At 49.7% G+C, this 27,806-nt stretch overlaps 6 protein-coding genes across 6 annotated transcripts; 1 reads left to right on the top strand and 5 right to left on the bottom strand.

Annotated features, from left to right (window-relative positions):
• Nucleotides 1-5,362: 5,362 nt before the first annotated feature.
• Nucleotides 5,363-5,948, bottom strand: LRP88_00102 (uncharacterized protein; the record flags this gene model as incomplete). Its single annotated transcript, XM_083236822.1, has 2 exons — nucleotides 5,363-5,658; nucleotides 5,711-5,948. 2 exons carry the CDS (start codon nucleotides 5,946-5,948, stop codon nucleotides 5,363-5,365), a joined length of 534 nt encoding a protein of 177 aa, XP_083107439.1.
• A 4,753-nt stretch (nucleotides 5,949-10,701) lies between these two features.
• LRP88_00103 (FAD-binding oxidoreductase) lies at nucleotides 10,702-11,715 on the bottom strand (the record flags this gene model as incomplete). Its single annotated transcript, XM_083236823.1, has 1 exon — nucleotides 10,702-11,715. The coding sequence occupies one exon, from the start codon at nucleotides 11,713-11,715 to the stop codon at nucleotides 10,702-10,704; it is 1,014 nt and encodes a 337-aa protein (XP_083107440.1).
• Nucleotides 11,716-16,145: 4,430 nt separating this feature from the next.
• Nucleotides 16,146-17,722, bottom strand: LRP88_00104 (S-adenosyl-L-methionine-dependent methyltransferase; the record flags this gene model as incomplete). Its single annotated transcript, XM_083236824.1, has 9 exons — nucleotides 16,146-16,179; nucleotides 16,236-16,407; nucleotides 16,468-16,730; nucleotides 16,788-16,925; nucleotides 16,979-17,039; nucleotides 17,092-17,214; nucleotides 17,267-17,285; nucleotides 17,569-17,613; nucleotides 17,669-17,722. 9 exons carry the CDS (start codon nucleotides 17,720-17,722, stop codon nucleotides 16,146-16,148), a joined length of 909 nt encoding a protein of 302 aa, XP_083107441.1.
• A 557-nt stretch (nucleotides 17,723-18,279) lies between these two features.
• Nucleotides 18,280-19,041, bottom strand: LRP88_00105 (S-adenosyl-L-methionine-dependent methyltransferase; the record flags this gene model as incomplete). Its single annotated transcript, XM_083236825.1, has 1 exon — nucleotides 18,280-19,041. The coding sequence occupies one exon, from the start codon at nucleotides 19,039-19,041 to the stop codon at nucleotides 18,280-18,282; it is 762 nt and encodes a 253-aa protein (XP_083107442.1).
• A 2,449-nt stretch (nucleotides 19,042-21,490) lies between these two features.
• Nucleotides 21,491-23,759, top strand: LRP88_00106 (GAG-pre-integrase domain-containing protein; the record flags this gene model as incomplete). The annotated part of the gene is made up of 3 exons (XM_083236826.1): nucleotides 21,491-22,600; nucleotides 22,694-23,678; nucleotides 23,728-23,759. 3 exons carry the CDS (start codon nucleotides 21,491-21,493, stop codon nucleotides 23,757-23,759), a joined length of 2,127 nt encoding a protein of 708 aa, XP_083107443.1.
• Nucleotides 23,760-26,433: 2,674 nt separating this feature from the next.
• On the bottom strand, nucleotides 26,434-27,261 carry LRP88_00107 (uncharacterized protein; the record flags this gene model as incomplete). The annotated part of the gene is made up of 6 exons (XM_083236827.1): nucleotides 26,434-26,526; nucleotides 26,589-26,664; nucleotides 26,721-26,858; nucleotides 26,911-27,096; nucleotides 27,150-27,200; nucleotides 27,251-27,261. 6 exons carry the CDS (start codon nucleotides 27,259-27,261, stop codon nucleotides 26,434-26,436), a joined length of 555 nt encoding a protein of 184 aa, XP_083107444.1.
• Between the last annotated feature and the right edge of the window lie 545 nt (nucleotides 27,262-27,806).

The raw sequence follows: 27,806 nt of genomic DNA on the forward strand, positions 1-27,806 counted from the left end.
ATGTTTCTACATTGAGAGATTCGCCAATCGCAGCCATCCAGTGGCACCCCTCCATGATCAGCGTTCAGCAGCCAGATCCAAGATGTCATGTAATTACATAGATAAGAGACTACCCTGTCCTATGGGGGCGTTAAATAGGCCTCGTAGCGGGGGAATGCGAGCTTTTATTGGATGGGTTTGTTGACGTCGCTTGGGGGTAGGCATGTTATGCTTCCTTCGGAGATACTCATTGACCTGAATCGGACTGAGAGAGATGGCAAAGCAGTATATGCCACGGCAGAATAGTAGCACTCAGACATGACGATCGAGAGAGATTTGAAGTCGGGAAATGGATGCGAAAAGCCGACAATCTTTAAATTCAGGGTTGGTTAGCTCCCAAAACGGTGAGAAATTCTCAAAGTGAGTCGATCATTCATAAGCATTATAGACTCCATCGGCCACGACTTCCTATGTAACATTGTTATGACTGGGAAGTAATAAACCATGAAAGTGTAGAGTATTCTCATGAAGCCCTATAAGCAGAACAGGTCCTGTCTCCCCAAGCGTGTTCAAACCGCATTGCGATACTCCCATGGACATACCAGAACCCCGGGATATTTGAGGGTCAGGCTACTGCTAGTGCTCTTTGTACACCCTCCGAGGCGTAGATTCTACTATTCTGATGGCCCTTGGATCTCTCGAGCTCACTGCTCACGGCCTACCCTTGGAAACTGGATAACTCATAATGCCGTCTGTCCTGGAGAATTCTCCAATCAACCAACACAATTTCGCTGTCTTTTCTTGAAAACTAGATGCTGTAACCGTAAATAAAAGGTTAATTGCAAACCTTTAGTCAGATTATTGGAGAAGAACCTGACTTAGTAATAAATTCAGTCATCCAAGGAGGCAATTAAGTCGGGGAGAAGATCTTCGTGATGTGGAACGATTCAAACGGCTGGATAAGAAACCGGCTTGTGCAAAGCATCTAACTAACTGAAAACTAGTAACATCATTTCTCAAAAAGTCTGATATTGGCCAGGACTGCGTTGTTAGTATTGATGCCTGCATTTTTTCGAAGCATGTAAAGCTTAAAAGTGCAAACTCTAGATCCCAGTATACTCCGACCAAGCTTTCACCAAATTTGCAATGCAGTTGAGAGATGTTCATATGGATATCATACCTAAGCCTTTGTAGAGGATAAAACACCCCGGTCTCCATGACGATTATGGATGAGTTGATAAAACGTGAAGATCCGAGCCAGCTGGTCTAGATCTAGCTTCAAGTGCCACCAAAGAACCTAGCAATCTTCTTGTTTTGTCCTGGGGTAAGGGAACCACAAGTTCACTCTATACATTGCAGTGGAGAATCATATAGCTCATGTGTCGTGCGGTTTTGCTTACTTAAGAAGACTTTTGCCCTGCTTTTCAACCACTCTAGCTGTCGAGGTTCTTGATAACATCATTCCATCCTTTCCCACATCCTTACCACCGCCGCCCCAACGCTCTTATTTCGGAGAGCCCTGATATTGTTTCCTCTTTTTTTCAATTCTCCAAATAGCCCACTGTCTCCGCCCTATTTTCCTTCTTTCTTTTCTTGTTCCTTTTCTTGCTTGCTAGCCGAATACCCACTGCTATGCATTGTTTCCCAACAGCCTTGTCATTGGTTGAGCATTTCAAGATGTTTCCACCCCCCTTCCTGCTTTTGATAACCTTGATCTTCTTTTTCTTCTTCTTTTTCCTCCTCTTAGCTGATTTCAGTTCACTTTGCTGCGTGTTTAAAACGGGTGATTTGGCCGCTGAACCCACGCTTGGTTCTTCTGACGGCTGCTGTTCATCAATCAGGTCATGCTCTGTCATTGTCAGCGATTTACCTTGAAATAATTACTGACTTGCCGCTTTTTCTCTTCCTTGACCACTCTCCAGCGTGTAAAAACTTCCTGTATCCCAAAGTTCTTGGTCCACAGGGACGACTTGTCGTTGGGCCATATTTCATACTTGAAGTTCTCGGCCTTTCCTCCCACAGATGGGTGAACGACTGTGATGTTTTGGACAGGCCTGTTACCCATCTCGCCCTTGATGATAGGCTCTTCTACTGTTTGATAGAATGTCCGCCCGGAGGGATGGAACCGTTGTGGTGGAGGCTGCGACAGGACCGTTACCGAGTCTCCCTGAGAAATATACCAGGCAAATAAGACTGAAGCACCGTGAATGTATTTACTCCACCCGGCAGATGGTTTCGGATGACGGGGGCAATGGGGATGAGAAGGATTCAGGAGGGTTCCCAATGCTGTTGTTAACGTCTGAAGCCGGTGTTTTTCTGCCCATTGTTGCGCCTTTTCACGGACCATTCCGCTCCACAGGACCTGGCGGTTTCTGACGCAGGATTTCTGGAACTGTTGATAGATATCCTTAGCTTCCTGGATGGTCAGCCAGGAGCGAACCAAGGCCTTGATTGCATACGATGGTTCCTCTGGGCCGAAGATACCGGGAGGAAAGTAGGATGAGCTTGCTTTTTGCTGTTGTGATTTAGCCATCAGGTGTAATTTGTGTTGCTTGCAGGGGTTGCTTGGCATGAGACCGGCTTGGGTTATTTAGCCATACTAAATACCAGCTGCGTAAGAACTACGTCAGAGGAGTGGGAGGCCGGCGGTTGATGAAGGGGCAGATGAATCTCCTGATTGTGGCAATATCTCAATACCAACTGTGAATCTCTCCAAACAGATGCATTTAGGTTTAGGCCCAGATCAGGCTGGGGTAGCTGACAGATAACTAGGTTGGACTTTCTAGTATTACTCCCAGCAGGCGAATTGAGGGGAATTGTCATAAAAGGACACTTGCACATAATGACAAGCTCCCTTCTCGCCACAATCTTCCGTACATTGCTGGGTGGCTCTGTGAGGTCAGCGTGATGAAGATCATACCGATTTTTGTGACTCGGACTGATCCTGGAGAGAGGGTGTGAAACAGGCTGATTCACGCAACGGGGTTTTGGTACAAGATGCTGGCTACGCTAATTTTATGCGCTGACTTGTCTCTTCTTGCAACGGGGATCAGTCAGAACCCGGTTCCTGATCTGGGTCTAAGGCTCATTTCATGCACAGTGGTCTGATTGATTCTCACATCGCATTTGGACCTCAATTTCGACGCCTTTGGGCGCGATTTTAAGGGAAAAGAGCGCCGGTCCTACAATGCCCATAAAAAATAGACCTAAATCTAAGATATATGGGTACATGACAGGTTGAAGAATAAGCTGAGGAACCTGGAGGAATTCTGGCGTGCTTTTCGTCATGCCACTGACCTTTCGGACATGCAGTATGAGGAGGATACCAGGCGGCTTCTTATTCGTCAGCCCAAGTGTCTGGTTGGTCCATTTTAGGGGCGGACCAACGTGAGCGACCGGTGCCCATAGGCCCAACGAAGAAGATCACAGATAGGAGCCCTCAAGACGGGAGAAAAATCGTGACAGTGGGCCTTCTCGCTAGTCCTTGTATCACTTTTGATTCGTGGCATGAGATTTTCGCAGACGACCCGCCTGCAGGTCGTCTCATCACCGCAGCAATGGACGAGAGCGTGAGGAGGGCACAATGAGAGGCGGCGTCTCTCTTTGAGTCGCTCCATTTCTGCGACGACGGTCTCCGCCTGAGCAGCGAGGTGTCGGTATAGGGTTCTCTCTCTCGGGAGCGTGGCGTTTCTGACTCACTCTTTCAGGTGGTTGGAAACAGTGGGACCTCCTAACGCAGGTAGGCCATGGAAAATGCAGCAGTCTAATAGGGAAGTAATGGCCCAGCGAGAGGGGAGATAGTAATGGGGCAAGTCTAAGTCACCAAACAGGCAATCGCAAAATCTTCTAGATATGCATTCACTATAACAGAGGACACCAGGGACGAGGTTGTTCCACAATTCGACAGGTGGAGCTGTGTAGATATAAAAGAGTGAGCCAAACTGAAGCTAGGCGCTATTCCCAAGGTAGTAGCTCATATGACTCGACAAGTGCTACTTAGTCAATCTTCAGGTGAGTAAAAATCTGCCATCCTCTTATTCTCTCTCGTAGTATCCCTTCAATTGTCGAGGAGCTCCGGTCGGGTCACAGCAGGGGTTGGCAGCCAATAAAAATGCATCGGATTGAGGGTACCTAGCCCCTCACCTATTTTAGCCTATAGGAGAAGTACCAGCAATCTCTCGAGCTACAAATCGCTACATCACACTGCTCACATCCCCAAACTGTCTGGCGCCTCCTTTTATTACGACTGACCGGCGCCAACGCCCTCCTTGAGTTTCTTGACCTTGGCTACCCTAATTGAAGCCCCTGGATTGACTGCCTCTGTAGGTAGTGATGAAGGTATCGATTGAGAAGTCATCGTTGAATTGAGAATGGTTTGTATGAGGATTTAGATGGTGATGATTAATGACGCATCGTGTGGTTCCCCCTATGTACCTCCTCCTTGACAGGGGTGGTGTGGGGCGGGGTACTTGCCGGAGCTCCTCGACAATTGAAGGGATAATATAGAAGAAATAAATTGACAGAAATGCGCAATTGTTCGATACTTTCCCCACTCAGCTTGGCTGCCCATGCCACATACACAGCCCCTGGCATACCATGAGTTGTATCGTTGCCTCCACTACCACACCCTCAAGTTGATACTGGGAAAATCATGTCATAGGGCCGCCACAACCTGAACAATAAACTGCGGCTAAGAACGTAGACGAGAGCCCTTCCTTTTCCGAGTTTTTCACCTTCAACATGATCGGTCCCTCATCTAACTTCAGCTCGGCCTCAAACGGATGCGGTAGGGCACTGTAAGGATTGAGGTCCCACTCTGCTGTTTCGGTCTGCTGGTCCTCGCACCGGGGCTCCAGCAACTGCGCTAATGATCGGGATATGCTGGATTCTAGGATATCCATATCCTCTGACATCATGGCATGCGTCTCCCGGTCCTCCGTTTCCCAATCGGAGCAAAGTAGACCGCCCTGGCACTCACTTCCGTTGACTCTCGTCCATTTCCCGGGGGTAGTGCCCTCGCAGTCTTGCCTTCTATCTCGAAGACGTTCAAGAGTGTCCCAAAGGAGACACCATTCATGAAACCACATGCCGCATGCTGAGCATCCAATTGTGCGCCGGTGTGGATTAGCAGGACGCTCACATCTACAAATTGGTTCGGCAGACTATGTGGATTAGCGGTGAGGTGATATGGCTCGATTTAGAAGACACACCGTAAGTCGTTTCTGGTGGCAATCAAACCTCTGTCGCCAAATGAATTCAGAATTGAGATCATCATCCAAGGATTCCATCCATTGCTTCACCGAGGCAGGCCCCTCGACGCACAGTACATCGATGACATCCACTGGGCTGTGTCACTAACTCATATTGGGACACTTATGTTGTATCACTCACTGTGGTTGGATGCTATAAGCTCGTTGCGACCGTGGTATGGCTGGCGTCCTTGGATGGATTGCTTGCCGTTGAGCGTACCTGGTGGCAGTTCATCTGGCCAATACATCCAGTAAACCCGAGCAAACACCCTATTCTCATCAATAGCTCTGATTTCTAGGATGTAGGCGATCCAAAAGCGGCTCGGTTCGCCAGTCATCTGCTTCGAGTCTCGGGCATTATTCGTTCCCTCTAGAGTCGTTTCGTTGGCAACCAGAACGAAGTCTCCGCACTGGAACTTCTTGTTCTTGACTACAACAAATTGTCAGTGCCTTGATAAAGGAAATGATCTGCATGGTCGTACGGATAAAGCTCTTATATCGGCCCATCTTGTCCCATTGTTGGCAGGGCTCAACTGTGTAATAGTCGATCAACTTGTCCTGCTCTCGAGTTCCCGGGAGTGAAAAGGGGATTTGCTGTGCCTTGGCCTTCAGTGTTTCAGCAGGGGAGTGCTTGCGCTTGCGCTGGCAGGAAGCATTTTGAGATGCCGATCCCGCCAAGCCATTGGCGACGTGCCACTTTCCCTCAACACCAGCCTCCATAACACCAGCCTGAGTTGAACAATGATGAAGAACGGATATGCAACCGCGCAGACGCGTGGGGACAAAAATGTATGAGAAGGTTGGTCCGTGCCCGATATGCTACTCAGTCAGCAGAATAGACCTTCGTCAGTACCATTGTTATTAGTAGAACCCAGTGAGGCGATGCACGGCGTGGAATTTTGTAATGACCGGAATCGCGTTGATTCTACGTGGCCATTCTACATTGTGGTGATTTTGGTCGCGGCTCGTGACGCGACACGCGTCTAAGATTCTAGCCCCACTAAGCATGCACTGTTAGCGAGGTCCAGCGAACAGTGCCTCGGATTAACACTAATCCGTGGCACCCCTATCTGCTGACAAACCTCCACTCCATATCTCACCCCACATAACCCATCTGATAACGAGAGTACGAGCGGAGTTTGATCTATTGACCAAACCTCCTCCAAAGCACTATTAACAATGAGTGCTTAATTGATCCTACAAGAAGCAAATGGGACCAATATGTATGGACAATGATAACTTCATTAAAGAAGAGCACAGTCATACGCTGTGGCTAGATAACCCGAGTCACAGCGCACCTTAGCCGTCATGCTACAGGGAGAAAAACCGGGCTATAACTTCGACTGTGGCAATCACACAGCTGCTTATCTCCCGAGTGTATGCAAACCTCCAATTAACACAAGCTCTCAAGCCAACCAACCAAATACATTTATTGTTACGCAATAATGCGGGACTGTGAACTCCTTCGCTTAGAGTTTGTTCACTGGTAGATACTTTTAGGGCCGTCCAATGATAGGCCTTTTTTAGGGCGTGGGGTGAATGGAAGGCGTAAATATGACGATAGTGCTCGTAACAGTTATGAAGGTTTCGAGAAAGGCAACACAGCCGCGGGCGTATGTCCTGCTACAATTGCCTGCTTACCTACTGATTTAGCTGTTGGCTTATCCAGTTGCTTGAACGCATCTAGGCCCTTGGTCTTGAACCTTGGGACCACGGTGGGGCATCATTTCCTCAGTCACTACAGCCTCGATTCTGACAGCGTGTGCCTTGTACGCCCCATTATCCTCATGCTCAGGTCGCTCTTGAAGAACCTTGCTACAGTCTCCAGGTTGAGTCTTGCAGTATTTACAAAAATGTCACTCCTGCTGGCGGCCCGCGGCGCTCGATTTGGGAACAATGGGGGGATTTTGCTGCTTTCTTCATTTCAACATCGGAGAGGGCTGAATCGTCGCTGGAAGTCAAGCACGATCGGACCTCACCACCCGTGTCGATACGAATCACAAGTCTCCTACCTTTTGGACCGAGTATCCCACGAACTCCAATGCCGGAATGATCCCCGTATGCTCCATGAGATCCCAATCAGCCAGTTCAGAGAATTGTATCAAGGGGCCATGGCCACTTTCACGAACGACGAGAAAGCCCCAATAATGTGCACGCCCCGTTTTTATGACACGCGGGTGTCAACCTGGAGAGCTTTGAACAACAAAACCAATACACTCAGACGGGAAGATTCACTAAAAATTGCGTCCTGGAAACTTTTCTTTACTTCTCGCGGGCCTGCGACTCGAGCCTCGGCCGCTCTTGACCACCTCAGGACATTGTTTGGGCAAGAGCCTCACAACCTCGTGGTGATGTTCCAAGAAGTCTGCCAAGAATCACTACAAGCGATACTTGAGAACCGGTGGACGCAAGACAACTTCTCTGTCACCGACGTCAAGCCGCCACCCTTTTATTATCGTGAGGAGTGGAACGATATCCGCGAAGAGGACGCTGGCAGCATGCCTACCCGTCACTTTACACTCATGATGATCCCACAGAACCTTAGGATATCGAATTGCTTTCGCGTCCCTTTCGTCTCAGAATCAGAAAGAGATGCCCTTGTGGTTCACCTTCCCGTATCAGAGGACGATGGCCCTAATGAACCAAAAGGGCTGCTTCGGCTGTGCACAGCGCACCTTGAATCCCTTGATCTCGGATACGAGTACCGTTTTCGCCAGCTCGCTACAATATCGGCGCTACTGAAAAGCGAGTTGATTCAAGGGCGGAAAGTCTACGGCGGGCTGGTCGGGGGCGATATGAATTCGATTTTTGCGTCTGAACATGATGACCATCGTGACCCTGAGATTAGCCTCAAGGACGTCTAGGAGGATGAGTCGGCCCCGGCCCCACCAGACCTTCGGCTTTTTTACAAAGATTCCACGTACGGTCAGGCCATTGGAAATACATGGGGCTACCAGTCTAAGGGAAGACCGTATCAAGACTACGGAAGTCGACTGGACAAATTTCTCTATACGGGCCCCATCGAGACATATCCCGTGAGTGAAGCTCAAGATACTACTGGAAGATTGGGTCGCTTTGGAATAGGACTCAAGACTAAGGTCGGACTGAATGATGTCTGGGTTAGTGATCACTTCGGTATCACCGTTGGTATCAAGATTATTTGATGCCCACAGAGAAGTCGATGACGGTGTTGAACATCCTTCTGAAATAAACTATATATGAATGAGCATTACTGTCTAATCACGAGATGATTCCGCAACACCTCTAATCATTGTGAGTTTCTAGCCAATGCTATACCGCAAACTTGAAGCCCATATCCACAATCTAGGGTACCCAATGTACTGCAGACTCTATAATCAAATAAATAGGTAGGATTTGGCGTACCTGCTAGCATGTCCTGGTCTTTGTCCTGGAACGCGCAGATAGCGGTTAAAAGTTATGGTATGCCCTGCTCCATCTACTCGCCGCTCCGTGTTACGAGAGATATTCTTAACTCTCATCCCTATCTAGATTCATGCAACCGTCAGTATATCATTGAAACCCTTTTGTTACTGATATAGTGCTGCTAAAGCTCCCCACTAGGTAGAAGTAGACTATGAAGAAATAGCTAAGATGCCACTATATTCAAGTCTCCATCTAGCCGGATGAGAGAACCTTTACAATATCTCGTTCTCAACCTCCACAACGCACTCCACAAACCACTCTTACGTCCTCAAATTTTCCTCAGACATATATCTTCTATTCCCTATTTATCCTCATCAGATCCTCCTATTCTACACACGACATAATAAGCGCTCCTCTTATACAACTCGATCTCGGAATTTGGTTCATCTGGCACCTCCGTGACCACCTTCAACATTCGTTTTGTCACTCTTACCCACCAGCACGGTGATATTAAGGGCGTCGCCTATGAATCGAATAGAATTGAATCATTTAAAGCGCAGCAATAGACGTGTCCTTCTGTGTAGAAGACATTTCAATCATACCTAAATCGCACATATCGCAAGACATTCCCATCAGACATCCAAGCTTCCAAGATCCTCTCCTTGTCTAGGCACCGCCAAAGACCAAAAGACTTTGAACATTGACCCCGCCAAAGCCATTCTGGCGTAGCAGTTCCCGGCCACGGTGCGCAGGGAATTCGGCCACAACTATGATGCCGACATCCTCAGCACCGATGCCAGTTTTGCATAATAGCTGTAGCACCGCACAAAGCGTCTTCCCCGTGGCAAGCACGTCATCTACCACGACCACGGATGCGCCTCTGGAAATCAAATCCCGGCTCATCTCAATCGGCTTCTCTATTGAACCGTTGGATGCTGAAGACGCAACATGCGACGGCGACTTGATGACAGAAACAGTGGGTGGAGGGAGCTTGCCGGCTTCGCGAATCAGTGCCAAGCGTACATCGATCCGTGCAGCTAACGCTGATGCGTAGATAAAACCGCCGGCTTCGCAACAAACCACTGCGTCGGTTTTGGCCCAGTCACCCGCAAAGTGAGTCTGCAGTAGAGAAGTGCATAAGGCCAACCCACCCGGCTGTTGCGAGATGCCAAGCACGTGGCGGAAGTTGATGCCAAGGGACGGAAAGTCGGGTATCGGCCGTACCATACTGGCCAGACGGTCCAAGTCCTCATGAAACAAGGGAAGTAGGTAGTTTTCGGCAAATCTTTCTGCTGCATCGTTTCCGGTTGTGTTATTGTTGAAGACGAGACTAGGGCAGTGGCCTGAGACAGCCAAGTGCAACTCGCCATTGTTCTTGTTGCCAGCATTGTCATCACAATTGTCAACGCTGCTGTAGCATCCTCAGCGAACCCGTCGCGCTTCTTTAGTAGCTTTAACATGTGCCTCGAGCAATCTGCTGTCTTGCACCAAATGCGACAGTGTCGCGACCGGCGCCTCGTCTCTCATCCCGGTGATGAGCAGCACATCCATGTCCACTGCACCGTGCAAGACACTCAAAAAATGCTCCTCTGGCAACTGAGGCCGCTGTCGTACCTGGTCTTGGAAAAACGATGTCAAAGCCGGCCGGTGCTGCTCCTTGTAGGCACGATCCCAAAGCAAGCGGCTCAAGTCGGCGTCAGTAGCCGTCGCGTACTCTTGCTTGATCGTATCGCTGATGCTGACGTTTCAGAAACAAACATCGCTTGAACGAGGAAGTTTTGCCGCCACCGTGCCCGCCGTGCATCCCAGATATATACATTTCGGTCTCGAATAGATCGACTCCGTCGACGGTCTTGGAATTATCCTCCTGGCCTAGAACTGTGCGAACGGGCGTGGGCATTTCAGAAGGGAGCTGGGTCGCAGCAGATCCGAACATGGTTAGGCCAAGATGTAATTGTTCGTTGTCCCAGAATAGATACGCGTCTATCGAACAGTTTCGAGCGAGTTTTTTGGCAAGTTGAGCAATATCGCCGAGCTTATGTTGCGCCTCAAGGTCATCGCGCAGCGGGATAGTCCAGTTTCGAACCAATTAGGTCGGTGCCGCAAAAGCCTTAAGAGTAACGCTGACCACAATGCCAAAGTTGGTCCCGGCGCCTTTGATCGCCCACAATAGATCGGCTTCGTTGTCTGGGCGCACGGCACTAACCGGACAGTGTTGGCTTGGTGCACGGCCGACGCAGAGAACCTGGCCAGAGTCAACGCTGACCACAACGGCACCAACAATAGCGTCGCAGGTAAGCCCATGCAGCCTGGCCAGGTGCCCAATGCCGCCCTGTAGCCACAAACCCGCACCGACGCTTGGCCGGGCTCCCAGTGGCACTGTCAGGCCCGCCGTCAAGGTCTTGCGGACGACATCTCCTGTCTTGCAGCCGGCCTCGGTGACGACTAAAGGCCCAGCATCAGAACCCGATTCATCATGTTCTCTCCCACCCGCAAGAATGTGTATCTGATCAAAGGCGCCCATGTCGATTGAGACAACGTTAGGCCAGAGACAGTGGCCGCTGTGACCTCCGCCGACGACGGTCAGCCCAACTCTATGCCTCAGAGCCCACTCGACACACTGTTGGATGTGCCGGACCTCCAAGGGGCCTGAGAGTCGAGGCCGGATGATGGAGACTGGCCTGCTGGTTTTTACCATCTTGTCCCCATCCACGAACGGCACCTGCGCCGTCAGCTCTTGCAGTGTGGTAGCATGTCGGGTAAAGGCCACCATGACGTTGGGCGAGCTGAAAAAGAGATGACCTGGGCTGGCTTCCTCGCAACGACCCAAGGCGCGGCATATCTTACGCCACTCGACTCGGATAGCCCTGTTCAGGTCCGCATCCTTCATAAGGAAGCCTGCGATGAAAGGGGAAAGACAGTCCAGGACCTCGTCGTCATTTGCCGCGCGAATGACTCCGGTAGGGAAGGAGGCCGTTTGATAGCACACCAAGCCGTCGAGGTGCAAGGACCCTGCGCGATGGAAAACCACCACCATTCCGTCCTCCGGCTCTTTAACGAGCATTTCCAGCGCCTGTTCGATGAACCTGCGTTTGGGCTTCATTCCATACATGCTGTGGCAAAAGAGGATGATGTCAAATTTACCGACACCATCGCTTGTACCCATACCGCCCCTTGCGTTGCTGTTTATAACGAATGGGCTTCGATGAATGTCTGGCCGGCTTTCTAGGCAGGGCAACGATGACTCCGTGTCCCAGGTAGACAAAAGCGATTCTTCTAGCCTCGCCGCGAACAAATCGTTGGGCTCAAACGCGGTATATCTGCTGACCTTCCGTCCCAGGTAGCTAGGCAGATATGCAAGTACACTTCTCGGCCCGGGTCCGATTTCTAGCACCGAGGCAAGGGTACGTGAGTTGAAGAGAGGGGCTAGCAGCAGAGATAGTTGAGGGATGATGAAGTCTCTGTACGTGGCCCATTCTAAATCCCGGGAGATTTTATGGTGGTCCGGGTTAGCACGGACGAAAATTAGATAATGCGGCGTGATTTGGATTAACATTGCTACAGTAGCAGTGCGATACCAGCACGATGCCATGATCAAGCTGTTTGTGGATGCTAATCGAAATTTGGAAAATGAAGAGTTTAATCAACCCTAAACCGTGCTCTTAGGTCAATGCTGAGGAAAGCTATCGCACAAGTCTCATTCTGACACTCACGAGCCTTTGCTCGATGTTATCATTCAAACCATCCTACTGGAATTGACTCGTTTTTTTTTTTTTTTGCCGGTCGACTTGATATGCTGGTAATCTTTGAAACAGCCGGGACTGTACTTTGACATTACATTCGGCTCAAAGAGCAGTTTCCTCCATCATATTGACTAAGTCATCAATGGTGTTCCGCTCCTCGCTCTCATCATCGGTATCATAGTAGCCGTGCAAATCAGAAACCCAACGTTCGCAAGGGTCAGGTTGGCGCACGACACCCTGCTCATCTATTTGTATTTGTTAGTCAAAGGGAAAGAGCACGGCTATTCAAGGCACTTTGCTCACCCTGGGCTTGCAGGTCTTCATGGGCTTCTACACTGGTTATGGATCGAGCCGGGATGCGGTGAAGGATTAGAAGCTCATGAGCTGGGAAGCAAGGAGTGATTCCCAGTTCTGCCATGAGGGAAATTACATTGAATAGATAGGTTTCTGGTGGTAGCCGACAAACCTCTATCTCATGAATGACAACAGAGGTGTGGGTTCTGGCGCGCTGCTTTGCCCAATTCTGGGCATGTCTCTTGTCGCTAAAGACCGATAAGAAACAACTGCAGTGCCGGCTACTCCAGTTTATGTGGTCCGCAATGGCTTGCTTGAATCCCGCCTTATTGTGGAATGTACGGGTGTGGTCCATAGCGACGAGATCGCCAGTGCTCGCATCTCTTCGTGACTGGGAACCTGAGTGGGTAACCCTCCAAAGATATCGTGGTGGCTGGTTACGCCTGTAGAGGTCAAGGTCAAATTCGGTAGTCATTTTGGTGAGTTGAGCCACGACCGACGTGCCTCGCGTTTTGGGAGAAGACTTAGGGAAGCCCAGGGCACCAGAAATTGGACCCCATCCACAGCTCAGTGTCTGAGTATAATATTTGGATCTCGCCCTAAGATGAGGAGTTTGGTGGCTGGCTGACGGTCCACGTCACATTGACGTCAAGTGAGACGAACGAAACTGCCACCAAAAGCAACAGGCTAAACTGACGGCTGCGCAAAAAATGTTTATGCACTTGAGATCGCAAAGGTAAAGGTTGAGCAACGTGTGCTCTTGACACTCCTGGGCTCGTTGGACAGACAAACGCGCAGCCACAGACGAACATAGCCAAAGCCCGAACAAAGTCCAATCCGCATAAGATTTCCAAAGTCTAGTCCGGGTCCGGAAGAGCACCAGGAATCTGCGGGATATCTCGCCAACTATGCCCTCGGAATGTTGTTGGCCACGATCCTGCTTGAGCGGAGCGATCCCCAGGACTTGCGAACTTGCCGTCTCTTTGAAGACCTCCAGGCTTGTCTTGCGTCCATGACATCAACAAGTCTTGAGGAAAGCCATCCATATTGCTCACCACGTGCTAGCCTATTGGAAGCGACGTTGTCTTATCTCATGAGTGCCCACAAGCCTGCACCGAGGTATTTGCAGGGGGGTGGGGCCAATTAGAATGCGCCAAAGAAGAGATACATTAGCTTCCACCTATTTCTCTATGGTGATAAATGTACCAACACTTCTGATTGTTACAAAGTGCGACTTTGCACACACTACACCAAAATCTCGTCTGTGACCTCGTGATGTTGCTGTTGACCGTCCCGAGAGGCTTCCTTTTGCCCTTTGACCTTATTTCGCCTTGCCGATATCCTTGACAAGCGAGGCAATCTGAATTTGTCTTCCGGCGGATAAGATTATGTTCTTTTTGCTGTATTTCAGGGTCAGATTCGTCGCCAGCTCGATACCTCTTCCTTGACTGACTTTCTTCATGATATGTGTTGAATAAGGCGTTGTAAATGCACTCTCACCACTCCCTTTGGGTCGTATATCTCTTCCAATTTGGCTGCGGCCCGCATAGTTGAGCAATATAGCTATTGATAAGGGCCACATCAAGAAGGAAGGTCCAACAGAGAGCCTGCCAAGGGCCGCGGCGGAGGGGATGATCATACGCATAATATGACCTCAACTGGTCACCTCGATCAACATGATTCATTTCGTCGTTGTAAGTAGCAGCAACTGTCGGGATTTTTATCACCTTGATAGCTTCGCCACCAAAAAAAAGCTGTATCGGCTTGGCTTCTAACTTCTTTAAAGATGGCCTCTTCCTCTTTCGATCGGCTCGCTCCTCGCCCGTGAACACAGTAGTCAGGAATAACACAAGGCGGTTGTCTTTCCAAGCCATTTGGTTGACCTAGAGGTACAGCACATAGACAAATTAGTAGGGATTTCAAATATAAAAAGTGTCTGAAGCTAGTACCTGATTATCAGGGGTTGGGATCGCCTTGACTTCGTTAAACTCGTAGCTGGTTTTGGCCCCCCCATCAGCCTTCTTATCCTGTTGAAGTTCCTTGTGTATGCCACAGTTAGGCCGGGCTGTGCCTGTGGCCCCGTGGCCATGTGTGCGGAGGCCGCGGAAGAGATCTGACGACGAGAGGAGGTTATCCACAAAGACGTGATATGTCGCTTTTGGCAGCATATTTGCTAGGGCAATAACGACGCTCTGGGTCGAGTTCAAGGCAATAGTCTTGTCTTCTGTGGCAGGCTTCTTCCCTGCGGCCTTGGTTGCACCCCTGCCTAGACCGCCTTTTCGCCCTCCCCGGCCTTGTGTAGATGACTTCGGTGGGGGAAGTTCAACGCCAACGGCGCCGTATTTTGCTTCCTTGATATGCCATAGCCACCGGATAAAGAAGCCCTGTTGAGCGATAACCCAGATCTTAAACCCTAGGGGGTCTGGCTTGCCCTTGACAACCGTTGTCTCCATCACCATCGCGCTTCCAACAGTTCGACCACCTCCGGGGCATCAAGATGGGCTGCGAAATTGATCTTGAGCCCGTCAGCTCTTAAAACGAGACCGACTCTCAGAAGCGCATATTGGAGGCCATCAAGGCCGGTCTTGACAGGCCAGGCGATGCGTCAACAAAGGCTGCCGCGCTGGCTGATGACCTTCGAACACTGGGCGCCGCGCGAAAGTCTAGAGGCGAAGCTGCAGAGTTCATTGATGATCTGTGTGATAGTGGTGGATATTGCCTATCTTACTCCCCCGGATTACCCGTGGCAGGATACTTTAGTTCAGGTGGTGCAGAGCCTGCAGTAGACGGATGGGAATGTTAGGGAACTTGAGGGGGTTGGTATAGTATTTAGTTTACTGCCATGTCACAACTAATATATCTCAAGGTCCAAGACTTAGATTGGAAAGGCTTGCCTCAGTTGGCCATCTATATGCGCGATAAGTGGTTCGGTACGTTATTTAGTCTGCTTTTAGGATATCCCTATAAGTGCCTTAAGACTCATAGTTATGGATCCGACTGATCTCGATGACTATATATCTGAAGAAGTATCTCACTGGAAGAATCTTAACTCCTTCGCCGCCCGGCTCACCACCGACACCTTTGCACCCTGGCTCGCATTCCCCATCTGGCAGCTTAGAAGTGCTTTAGAAGAGAAGCTTGATAAGGGACTAGTTCTTAAGTGCAGAGTTTGGGTGGCAACCGGGTGGATTCTGCGCTGTGGGGAGATTGTATCTAAGGATATGGTGTCTAAGGAGGAGTTGGATAAGGATACCGCTAGAGCCTTAAAGACGGGATCCCTTTGCTCGGAGGTAGCACCTCTGAGTTTAGAGAGATTGGTGTTTTGGGAGAAGCGTCTTGTCGAGATGTTAGGTGAAAAGGAGGCTCTAGGACTCTCTGATGAGTTGCCTGAGAGGGTAGCCGAGGCGGCAGAGAAGATAAGTGAATTTAAGCGTAGATATTTACCATAAATATCTATTACTTCCGTAGCATTGGCTAGCCACTATGGGTCATGCTACTATGACTCTGGTTTCGTAGCGTATACTGACCAGCTGAGAATAGTTAGCTCGCCCCTAGACGCCTTCTCTATCTAGAATGAAGGACTTACATTGGCCAGTACGAGTGGATATTCAAGTTCCTTATATCCTTACGGACGGCAGGCAGGAACACTTCCAGTTCCTCGTTGCTCCAGCCGAGGCCGCCCCCACCTTTAGGGCGCGTAAACACAGCCAGGCTCAACGCCGACAGGGCATCCATGGTGTTCTGATGCGCCCACATTCCTGGAAAACAAGCGCTGCGTGAGCGTCATCACTACCATGACCCGCTCAAGGAGGACTTACCGATTTGTTTGTGTTTCTTGTCCTTGGCCCAACGATTCAGCGGCCACTTGCGCTTCACCACGTGGACATCGACAAAGCCAGCATCTTTGAGCTGTTCCTCGTACTTCAGCGCGCTGTCCATAGGAGAGCCGTTGGCAGTGAAGGCGCTCAACAGCAAGATTGACCACTTGTACAGCGCCGAGTCGTCAGCGAGCGTGCCGTCATCGGACGTAAGGGGGTAGATGATGTCGATCAGTTCAATTGTGCCACCCGGGTTCAGATTTCTGAGATTCCATAATCAGCGGCATTCGTTGTGTAGGTGGAGAGAGGCCATGGCATACTCGAATGATTGCCTGAAAAACTTGGACCAGTCACGAATCGATCCGGTTAGAAAGCGAGCAAAGACAAAGTCAAACTTGGTCGAGTAGCGCCAAGGTTCCTCTAAATCATCTATGTAAAAAGCAACGTTGGGAGGGATACTCGCTAGAGCGTCAGCATAGCGTTAGGGATATTGCGATTGTCCATGACATACGCTGTAGGTTGGATCGGGCTCAGATCAACGCCAGTAACTTCGCATTCGGGATGCTCGTCCGCTACAGTTATTAGAAGATTCATTTCTCTTGGTGATGGATAGAGGGAATTTACCGAACTCGATGGCCCAGATCCCTGTGCCACATCCGGCATCAAACGCGCGGCGGAGGTTCTTGGGCAAGGGGGCTGTATGAAGCCTTCCATCGAAAGTAAGAAGGAATAAGTGGTGCTGAAGGTCTGTGTTTGGTCAGACAACCTGCAAAGCAACTTACGAGCAGGCCTGGTATACCTAGTCGCTCGTTCTCGGCCTGGGCAACGCGTGAAGTCAGTAACTGGAGCCGGGCGTGGGAGCAGTGAAGGAGAAGAGTACCTCGTCATTGGGTAGGGCATACGCTGTATCAGTCAGTCAGATATTTCGGCGTCGCTGAAAAGACGAGAGCAGTTCTTACTGCCATCCTTGTACGCATGATATGTCCTGCCATTTTCCTCGCGATACTTTAAGATGCTAGATCTCAAAGACGTAGTATCACTCCCGGCATCCTTGGTGACCTATTAGACAGCGGCGATCCCCGACGATGGGGCCATACTCACGTCTCCAAGGGCCGAGTCGCCATCATCGAACGCGTCGTCGACGGCCTGTCACGTTTATTAGCAGGTTCATGAGACGCCAAAACCCGCGATACGTCCTCACATTATCATCAGCCACGAGCGGGGGCGTCTCAGGACCGTGTTGCTCTTCGGCCATTATGAGATGGTTATTTGACAGTGGCAGGATGTGGGCGATCGGGCGAGGAGCCTAAATTAGCCCGGGGAATGCGCTATTTAACTCAGAGCTGACAACGCCACTGTTAACCCCTCTGACGAAGGTCGGAAGCAATTCCGCCTAGCGCTACGGACCATAATACTGGCACCCGGTTGGCCCATTTTTATTGCCCAGCAATGAAATGCTTCTAGCGGAACAAGTGAATTAACCGCTGATGCCGTCTTCTGCAGCTGCTTTCGGACTGTCATCTATATTGATGCAACACTATATTCATCACCCATCAAAGACAGTGGTTTCTGCATATGTACTTTGTTGTAACTATCCTTATGTTCGAACGCGATATCTGCTTGCGATACTGCTTGAGGCATTTCTTTTAGTAATCAAGACCTGTATGAACTTAATTGCTGTAGCTGGTTTCTCGAAAAGGCGTCTCGCATTCCAAGACCATCCAGAACGCATGAAGATTGCAAGATATCAAACCAGATTGTGAATAACGCTTGAAACATTCTCATTGTAGGCGCTAAGCCTACTGCCTCACTCTATGCCCTTGCCATTACAACAACAAAGTTAGGGTCCTTGGTATAATCACCCCAAAACTCCAAATCACTCTTGACAATTTCCGTGTCCTCTGGGCGGCAAACCTGAAAGTCGACTAGCCCAAGTTCGCGAGCAATATCGTCGGAAAGCGAATAGCTCGACTCCATCGACGTCGCCTCAAAGGAAAAGGGCGGCTGGGTCACGCATCCAACCTTGTACTTCAGGCCATTTGGAATCTCCTTAATCTCCGTGAACGTGACGCCGTATTTCCCGTAGCTCATGTATTCAGCACGCACACTCTTCGCCCTCACTCCAATGAACCTTCCACCAGGCTTCAAGCCCGCGGCCACATTTTCCCACATGTTCCTCAGATCCGACGTTGAAGTGGCATGGTCAAATACCCAGTTTGCCATGACTATATCGTACCCATGTTGCGGCAAGTCGAGCTGCTCACCCAACGGCCGCGTCACATCGGCCTCGAGCCAGCGGATGCGTCCCTGCCGGCCTAGCTGCGTCTCGACGTCCTGCCCCGCGCGCATCATCTCGGGCGAGATGTCGACGACATCAACGATGGCGGCACCGGCATCTACTGCGCGCCGGGCGTGGAGCCCGCTGCCTCCGCCGAGGTCAAGGACTTTGAGGTCGCTGCAGTTGCCGAGGGCGTTGCGGACTAGTTCGGCCTCGAGCTTTGAACAGGGGAGCTCCTCGACCGAGGCATATTTCGGAGCGAAGGAATCGTACTGTGTTTTTTCGGCGGTGATCATTGTAAGAAGATGTGGAGGAACGCCGTTGGTCGTGTTGGTGTGTCTGCGTGTTGCGTTGCGTGCTTTTCCCGACCGTGGGAAACCCCGCTCTTTCGAGGACGATGGATCAAAATCCCAATAAGCGAGCCAATCACACCACTTCTTATCAGGCTTTAGAGAAAGGCGGAGTCGCGGGTCAGAAACTACGAACAGATGCAGAGGGCCGCCCTATTATATATAAAAACTATTAATTAAGCTAACGTACATGATAAGCGAGTTGGCCAGGCAAGCGAGTTGGCCAAAAATCCCTCACCTAACATCTTCTCGATTTGATCAATTGATTCTCAACCACCTAGCATGTCATCTACTAATTATGAGGCTAGAATGCTTCTTGCCCTTCAGGCTTATCAAAATCAACCAAAACTTAGCTTCCGACAGGCTGCAAAGATCTATAAGGTTAATCGCAATACTCTCATTAATCGCCATAAAGGGATCCAATCTCGACGCGATACTATCAATAAATCGCGTCGACTATCTGATCTAGAGGAACAGATCATTATTCAGTTCATTCTCGACCTAGATTCACGAGGATTTCCCCCTCGGCTTCGTGGTGTTAAAGAAATAGCTGATCAATTACTTGCCGACCGCGACGCGCCGCCAGTTGGCACGCGTTGGGCTTCAAACTTTGTTAAGCGACACCCAGAGATCAAGACACGTTTTTTTCGTAAATACGACTACCAGAGAGCCAAGTGCGAAGATCCAGTCATTATCCATAACTGGTTTATGCTTGTGGCGAACACAATCACGAAGTATGGTATCCGACTAGATGATATTTATAATGTTGACGAGACTGGCTTTATGATGGGCATGATTCAGAGCGGAATGGTTGTCACAGGCACAGAAAGGCGTGGAAAGCCAAAATCGGTGCAGCCTGGAAACCGAGAATGGATTACGGTTATTCAGGCGATTAACGCGGATGGCCAAGCGATCCCGCCGTTTATCATCGGTGCGGGCCAATATCACCTCGCCAACTGGTACCGGGATAGCAACCTCCCGGGCGATTGGGCTATTACAACGACCCAAAATGGCTGGACCGATAATGAGACCGGCCTCGAGTGGCTTAAGCACTTTGATCGGTGCACAGCCAAGCGATCAAATAGTCGCTATCGTCTTCTAATCCTTGATGGCCACGAAAGTCACCACTCAATCGAATTCGAGAGATATTATGAGGAGAAGAAGATCATCAGGCTTTGTATGCCACCTCATTCATCTCATCTACTTCAGCCCCTTGACGTCGGATGCTTTAGCGTGCTCAAGAACGCTTATGGCCGAGAAATAGAGCTTCTGATCAGATGCTCTATAACCCATGTTTCGAAGACTGAGTTCTTCCCGGCCTTCTACGCCGCATTTCAGGCCACCATGACGGAAAAGAATATCAAGTCAGCCTTCAGAGGGGCTGGCCTTGTTCCTCTTGACGCGGAAAGTGTGGTCTCGAAGCTTGATGTGCGGCTACGGACTCCAACACCGGCTGAGGAGGTGGCTAAACCGTCGACCCCTTGGGTTTCAAAGACCCCAAAGACCGTGCTTGAGGCTCAATCTCAGTCAGATTACCTCGAGAGACGAGTTATAAGGCACAAAAGTAGCTCCCCAGAGTCAATTCTAGAAGCTATACGGTCTTCTTCTAAGGGAACAAAGATAGTTATGCATAAGGTTGCCTTACTTGAGGCTAGGGTTAAAGAACTTGAACAGGCGAATGAGATACTAAGTCGGCGCCGGAGGGCAAAAAGAACCCGGCTACAGAAAAGAGGGGTTATGACGGTAGAGGAAGGAAGGCAGGCAATTGATCAAATGGATGTTGATGCGCAGGTAATGGCGGAATCATCGAGAAGTGGTGGTCAAGGAAGGTCGGCGCGACCGGGGGTTCGGCATTGTGGTGTCTGCGGCAAGCCCGGTCATAATGCAAGAACATGTCAGGTAGTAATTGAGATATCTGGGGAAGAGTATAGCGAGTAGTTTTAATTGATTAAATGGTTTGTTGTATTTTTATTGCGATTTCTAACTAGAAGGTTAAGAAAAGTGGCCAACTCGCTTGCCTGGCCAACTCGCTTATCATGTACGTTAAGGCAAAGTAATTTATAGGTATTTTATAGTCGCGTTATGTTGAACCGAAGCGGTCCTGTTCATACGAGAATGTGCAGGGCATTCCGCAATGCGTTTTGACCAGACGAGCCTCGGAACCAGTTGAAGCAAAGTCACGTGACAAGACACATCTCAAATAGGAATAGCGCATAGCTTCAGCCCAAAAGAGGGGCAAGAGTCAGTCAGAATGAATCAATCAAGCAATTCACTCAACATCGGGTTCAACAATTAAGAGTCTCAGAGCTGTACTTCTTCAAGGCAGCTGTAACTACCAAAACGAACGTCAAATCGATAAAACCAACCTCGATACCAACATCCGAATCGCGAAAACATGTCTTCTATCGCGAACACGAAGCCCTACCTCCTGAACGGACCGAACGACTGGGACTCCTTCGAACAATCCTACATCATGAAGATAACGGCGGAACGAGTATATAAGCTAGGTCGACTTGATGACCTAAGCCAATTCAACATTCTTCGTGAGAAGGAACCAAGGAGACCGGAAATAGGCGACTACCGAGCGAAAGTAGCCACCGAAGAAGGGACACACGATCCGAGACCCGTTCGAGGCGAACGCGCTGCGACCTCATTCGTCGAAATGGTTCCAGAGGACCAAGAGGCGTATAAGGCAGAGCTGGCTATCTACCGGAGCGATCTCGAGCGATACAATAAACAAGCGGATAGTATCCGTAATGTGCTCAACTGGATGATCGAGAAGGTTAATCCACATTATGTCGAGACATGCTCCCCGGCTATGAATGAGTCAGCCGAGTATGACAATATTGCGAGCTTCTTTCTCAACCTGAAAGTAGCGTGTGGCATTGACGACAGCCTGAGAAGGAAACAAGCTCGAAAAGGGTATTTCGAGGTGCTAAAGGCAGCCTCGAACAGCAAAACGAACTGGGAAGAGTGGATCACCAACTGGGAAAAGTCAATACGAGTTGCAAAGCTCAGACAAGTAGCTGAAGCACAACACCCCAACACCTGGTTCGATGACCTGAAAGAAGCTCTGGAATATCGGTTTAAGATCTTCCTCCGGATTGAGCAAGGTCAAAATAAAGAGAAGATCGAGAATGGAACCTACTTGCCGTTGACCTTCTCTGCACAATTCCGGCAAGAGATTCAAGATGGGAAAAGGAGAGGCGACAGGGCTATGACTGATCGAGTGGCAAAAGGGAGCTTCGGACCGACATTTCGAGCCTCGCCCTCTCAGGACATAAAGCGAAGCCGCTCCTCTACTCGTGAGTCAAGAGAAGACTCTGCAAAGCGTCCTCGTCAGTCTCTGGAAACACCAGAGCAATGCATACTATGTGAGAAACGACACAAGTACCCAAACTCCTCGTCATGCTGGGTAGCATTCCCAGAGAAAGCCCCAAAGAAGTACCACGTGTCACAGAGACAGCTAGACCTTTGGGAGCAACGTCTTGAGCAGAATAAGGAGGTTCGAGAACTCTATGAGAGGCTCCAAAATGAGAGTAAGGACTCATCAGAGAAGTCGAACTGACTATCCGGCCTGAGACGCTATATCTCGAAGGAAGCAGCTGCCTTCTTGGCATCGAGCGGCGAATACCCATTACGCAACTCGTCAATCCTGGACTCAGGGACGACTATCCACATCTTCAACGAAGCCAAGAAATTTACTTCATTGAAGAGCGCCCAATACGGAGACGGCGTATTTGCCGGATCGAAGTGGCTGCCGATCTATGGATATGGAAATGTGGACATTCAAGTGCAGAACTTGCAGAACGAGCCGCGAATCCTCAATTTGCAGCGCGTTGCGTACTGTCCAGAAATGGGAACAAATCTTGTATCCCTACGTCAACTACGCCAGCTTGGATACTGGTGGGACCAACGGAACAACGAGGATATCATTAGACACCTCAATGGTCAGGCCCTATGCAAGCTACAGCAGGAACACGACCAGTATATACTGGAATATATCCCCGAAACGGCAAAACGCGCCGCGTTTCCTTCAAGGCACCTGCGTTATGACTCGTGGACCGCAAGGAAGCCTAACCGAGCTCGAGCAATGGTTTGGCATCGCCGCCTAGGACATCCAGGACCAAGAAGCCTAGAGCACCTGATGAACCATACGTTTGGAGTCAAGATCAAGGGACCGGTCACTGTCGAATGCGACGTCTGCGGACTAGCAAAAATGAAACGTCAAGAGCACCGCGAACCAAGGGAACGAGCCTCGAAACCTGGTGAAAGAGTCTCGCTAGACTTCCACGACTATCCAGAAGGGATAAATGACTACACGTCTTGCGGAATTCTCACAGACCGAGAGTCAGGTCTCTGCTGGGACTACTACTTCGTCAACCGTCAAGAAGAGAGCCTACTTGCGATGCTGAAGCACTTCACGCAAATGCTCGACACGATGTATGACATCAAACTCCGAGTCATTGAAACGGACAACGAGCTGCAAAAGGCCAATTCGATCCGCGGATGGCTTACCGAAAAGGGAATCAGGGTAGATGAGAGTGCACCTCGCACCCAGCAGCAGAACGGCTCTGGAGAGCGTTCTGGGGGGTTGGTGAAAGAGAAAGTGAGACTGCTAATTATCGATAGTAACCTCCCAGCAGAACTTTGGCCAGAGATGATGAGAACGGCCGTGTACCTACTCAACCGAACTCCAAAACAAGGTCTACACTGGAGAACGCCATATGAGAGCTTCTTTTCAGGCATTCCACGTGCGCAAGAGCAAAACCAGCCTCGGATTGGACACATAAGAACAATTGGCTCCAAAGCCTTTGCTCTTACAGATTCAGCACAGCGAAAAGACAAGAGGCTTCTTTCAAGAACGAATCCAAAGGCTTGGATAGGTTTCCTAGTTGGATATAACTCCCAGAACATCTTTCGAGTGTGGAATCCAGTGACCAACAAGATCTACATCACGAGAGATGTTATATTTAACGAACAAGAGTTCTTCAACGCTAATGAAGTGCAGATGAGAGATACCATTGGGGAACAGACCTTAGAAGAGATTCAGCAGCGACTGCAGGCTCTTCTAAGTACCCAACAGGTCGATCAGGTCATGGACCCTGTGCAAAGCCCTGACGAGCAGGAAATGCCAGATTCGAGCCTCGAAAGTCTTATTGAAGACTTGCCAAATGCTGAGACAGAGTCAACAGAAGACACACAAGTCGATGACTCAAAGTACACTCAAGCAAGATTTGAGATCCTCCCAACGCCACCAGAAAGCCCTTTCTCAAGCTTTCTTGCACAGATAGGATCACAGACAAGCCAAAGTCAGGATGAAGTAAGAAGATCAAAGGAAGATCTACTTATCCTGAACCAAGCATTTTATGCAGGGACAATGGCAGTGCCTATAGCAAGAAAGGAGAATGAGCTGGTTTCAAAGGCAACGAGGAGTAGATGCATCAGAGGCAAGCTCAAGCCCAAGTGTGAGACGCAAATGACTCAAACGCACCTCAAACCCGATAGACAAGCATACCATAGGAAGAATCTGCCTCCGGCTCCAAGTTCCCATGGTAGTCTAATCGGACACAGGTTTGAGGCAGAGTTCAAACAAGCGCAGAGAGATCACTTGGAGAGCCACCGCCAGATGTCATCCTGGACAGAGATTGCGAGGTGCGATCCACGGATACGCAACTCGCAAATACTGGACTGTATGTGGGTATTCACCTACAAGTTCGACAAGCATGGGTACCTGCAGAAGTGCAAGGCGAGACTCGTTGTTCGGGGAGACCAGCAACAGAAGTCAAGCGCTGAGGACACTTACGCTGCAACCCTCGCTGGAAAGTCATTCCGAACAATGCTGGCGATTGCAGCGAGATTCGATCTCGAATTGCTACAGTATGACGCCGTGAACGCATTTGTGAATGCAAAACTGCAGAGCAATGTGTTTATGAAACAGCCTCCTGGGTTTAGGGGAGGCCACAAGGAAGAGCGAGTGTTGCTTTTGCACAAAGCACTGTATGGACTACGAGTCGCACCGCTTTTATGGCAAACGGAACTCGGAAGCACCCTTCGAAGCTCGGGTTGCAGAGAGGTACCAGACGAGCCATGCTGCTATCAGAAGGACGGAGTCTTCATATTCTTCTACGTGGACGATATAGTCGTCGCGTTTAAGAAAGGAGATAGGGATACTGCATCCCAAATCATTGAGTCTCTAAAGAAGAAGTACAAATTGACTGGAGGACACGAGCTGCAATGGTTCCTTGGAATGGAGATCATCCGGGATCGCACCTCAAGACGGATCTGGGTTACGCAAATCATGTATCTGGAGAAGATATATGAGCTACGAACTGCGGATGCCCCAAATGGCTCTCCAATGATGAAGGAGGAGCTCGTTCCAAACGAAGGAGAAGCGACAAGACGCACAATCAATTGGTACAAAAGAGTTATCGGCTCGATACTCTACGCAAGCGTTATCAGCAGACCGGACGTCGCTTTTGCTATTTCCCGACTAGCCCGATTCATGAACAATCCAGGGGAAAAGCATGTCCAAGCAGCCAACCGAGTCTTATGTTATCTTTACGCAACGCGTTTCTACGCTCTGCAGTTCGGACCTGGAGAAGGCTTTGTGATCCACAGCGACGCATCGTTCGCAGATAACACAATTGACCGGAAGAGCTCACAAGGTTTCGCAATGATGCTCTTTGGAAGCCTAATCGGATGGCGAGCCAATAAGCAAGACACGGTCACGACCTCCACAACAGAGGCAGAACTACTTGGACTATCTCAAGCAGCAAAAGAAGGGCTATTTCAACAAAGGCTACTTCGAAGCCTAGGACTCGAGCTGCAAAACACTGATTTGCACCTCGTTTCTGACAATGAGCAAACGATTCGACTATTAAAAAGTCCTCTCGGAAGGCTAAAGACGAAATTGAAGCATGTGGACGTACACAACCATTGGTTACGAGAGCACATTCAGAACAAAGCAATCTTCCTTAGCTACAAAGAAAGCGCAAAGTTAATTGCAGATGGTCTAACAAAGGCCTTGCAAGGCGGCAGACAAAGGGAGAGCTGCAAGCAGTATGGACTCATTGATATCCGAGAACGCATTACGAAACGTCGCAACAAGATGCTCAAGGAGCGAACGTTTGAGGAAATCATGGACGAGCTGCAATTGTGATGAACGAGGCTCGTATCAACATTTTGAAGCTCGAAGGTCACAAAGTCATAGCAAGATAAGAAGACAGAAAGGCGGCGGCAAGCACAATTATAATTCACCATGTGCCCGAAGGCCTACCGACAATGACTCAAAGCACAACAACCGAACGAGACTCAAAACAGGGAAACCATCCTCATCTAAGCCAGACGAGGGTCACCAGACAACGGAAAGCATCCATCTGACACACCCTTCAACACCACCTTGACCGCAATGCGGCGCTTGCTCTTCTCCTGCAAAATGAAAGTTAGCAATGAGGCTCAAACGATCGAAACGAACTTTGGATTGCACTCACGGTCGCGTTGACTCGGGAAGGATCCTGTTGGACATAGTCCAAGAAAAACAACGCCACAGGGAGAGCAGCAGTAGGACTATGAGATTCAAATCAGCAAAACGAGCTGCGAGATCGATATGAGAGCGGACTTACATCTGACGGCATGAGCCGCCGGGGTCACAACGCTCACAACGGCGAACGCCAGGCTTAGCCCAACACTCACCGGTGCTCTGACCAGCGAGGGCACTGTTGAGGCAGGGCAGGCAAGGGACAAGGCGCTTCTCATCTTGACTATGCAAAGGTCAGAACGAGCGTCAAAACACAAGAACAAAGTGCTACTCACAGAACTGAAGCGGAGAGGGTCGCAATCTCAACCTGCAGGGCACGCTCAGCGCGCCGAGCACTAGCTACACCAGCCTGCGTTTGGCGACGAGCACGAGCCCGCGTCAGGCGAAGGCGAGGGGTGGCCTGTCGCGAAGGCGGACGAGGGGGACTGGGCTCCCGAGACGGAGAACGAGGAGTATCGTTGCTACGATCAAATTAGCACTGCGTTCCACGAATTCGAAGCTCGAAATGACTAACGGAGTCTCCGGGAGCGGGGGAGAGAGTGAAGAAGAAAAAGTATCATCATCTCTGCTCTTTCAGTCAGCTAACCCACAACCTCAAGGGGTGAAACAACTTACGCCTCGGACATCTGGACGGCAGCGGCGGAGCGCGAGAAGTCAAGAGAAGTTTGTCTGTATGCAACGATCAGCAAAGGCAACTCGAAAAGGCCAAAAGCAAGCTCGAAGAAGAGAGGCACAAGGCGATCGAAAACCACGTACCGAATGATCGTGATGGTGTTGAAAGGGAAGAAAAGAAAGAAAGGAAGCTCAAGGCGAGAGGCAATTTATATCTACGAGCCTCAAATGTGAATCACAAACGGCAAAACAGTGAATCACCTATTGTTCACGATTCATAATCGCCAAAAGAGGAAAAACAGCTTCTATTCGTCCGAACAAATCTTCCTCTTTCTATTCACAACTGCAAACAATACAACACGGCACACTGGGTGCAAATGCCCTACGATCCAAAAGGGGAAATTTACAAAGAAAAGGACTCAAATGATGCAGAATATGTTGCAAAGGATGAGAACTATTGTTCAGAGTGTCAAAAGCTTTCCACTCTGGGGGGGTGTGTTGAACCGAAGCGGTCCTGTTCATACGAGAATGTGCAGGGCATTCCGCAATGCGTTTTGAC

The sequence above is a fragment of the Fusarium phalaenopsidis genome (genome assembly GCF_050370095.1).
Source record: "Fusarium phalaenopsidis strain FUZ10S chromosome Unknown contig_32272, whole genome shotgun sequence".
Taxonomy (NCBI): Eukaryota; Fungi; Ascomycota; class Sordariomycetes; order Hypocreales; family Nectriaceae; genus Fusarium; species Fusarium phalaenopsidis.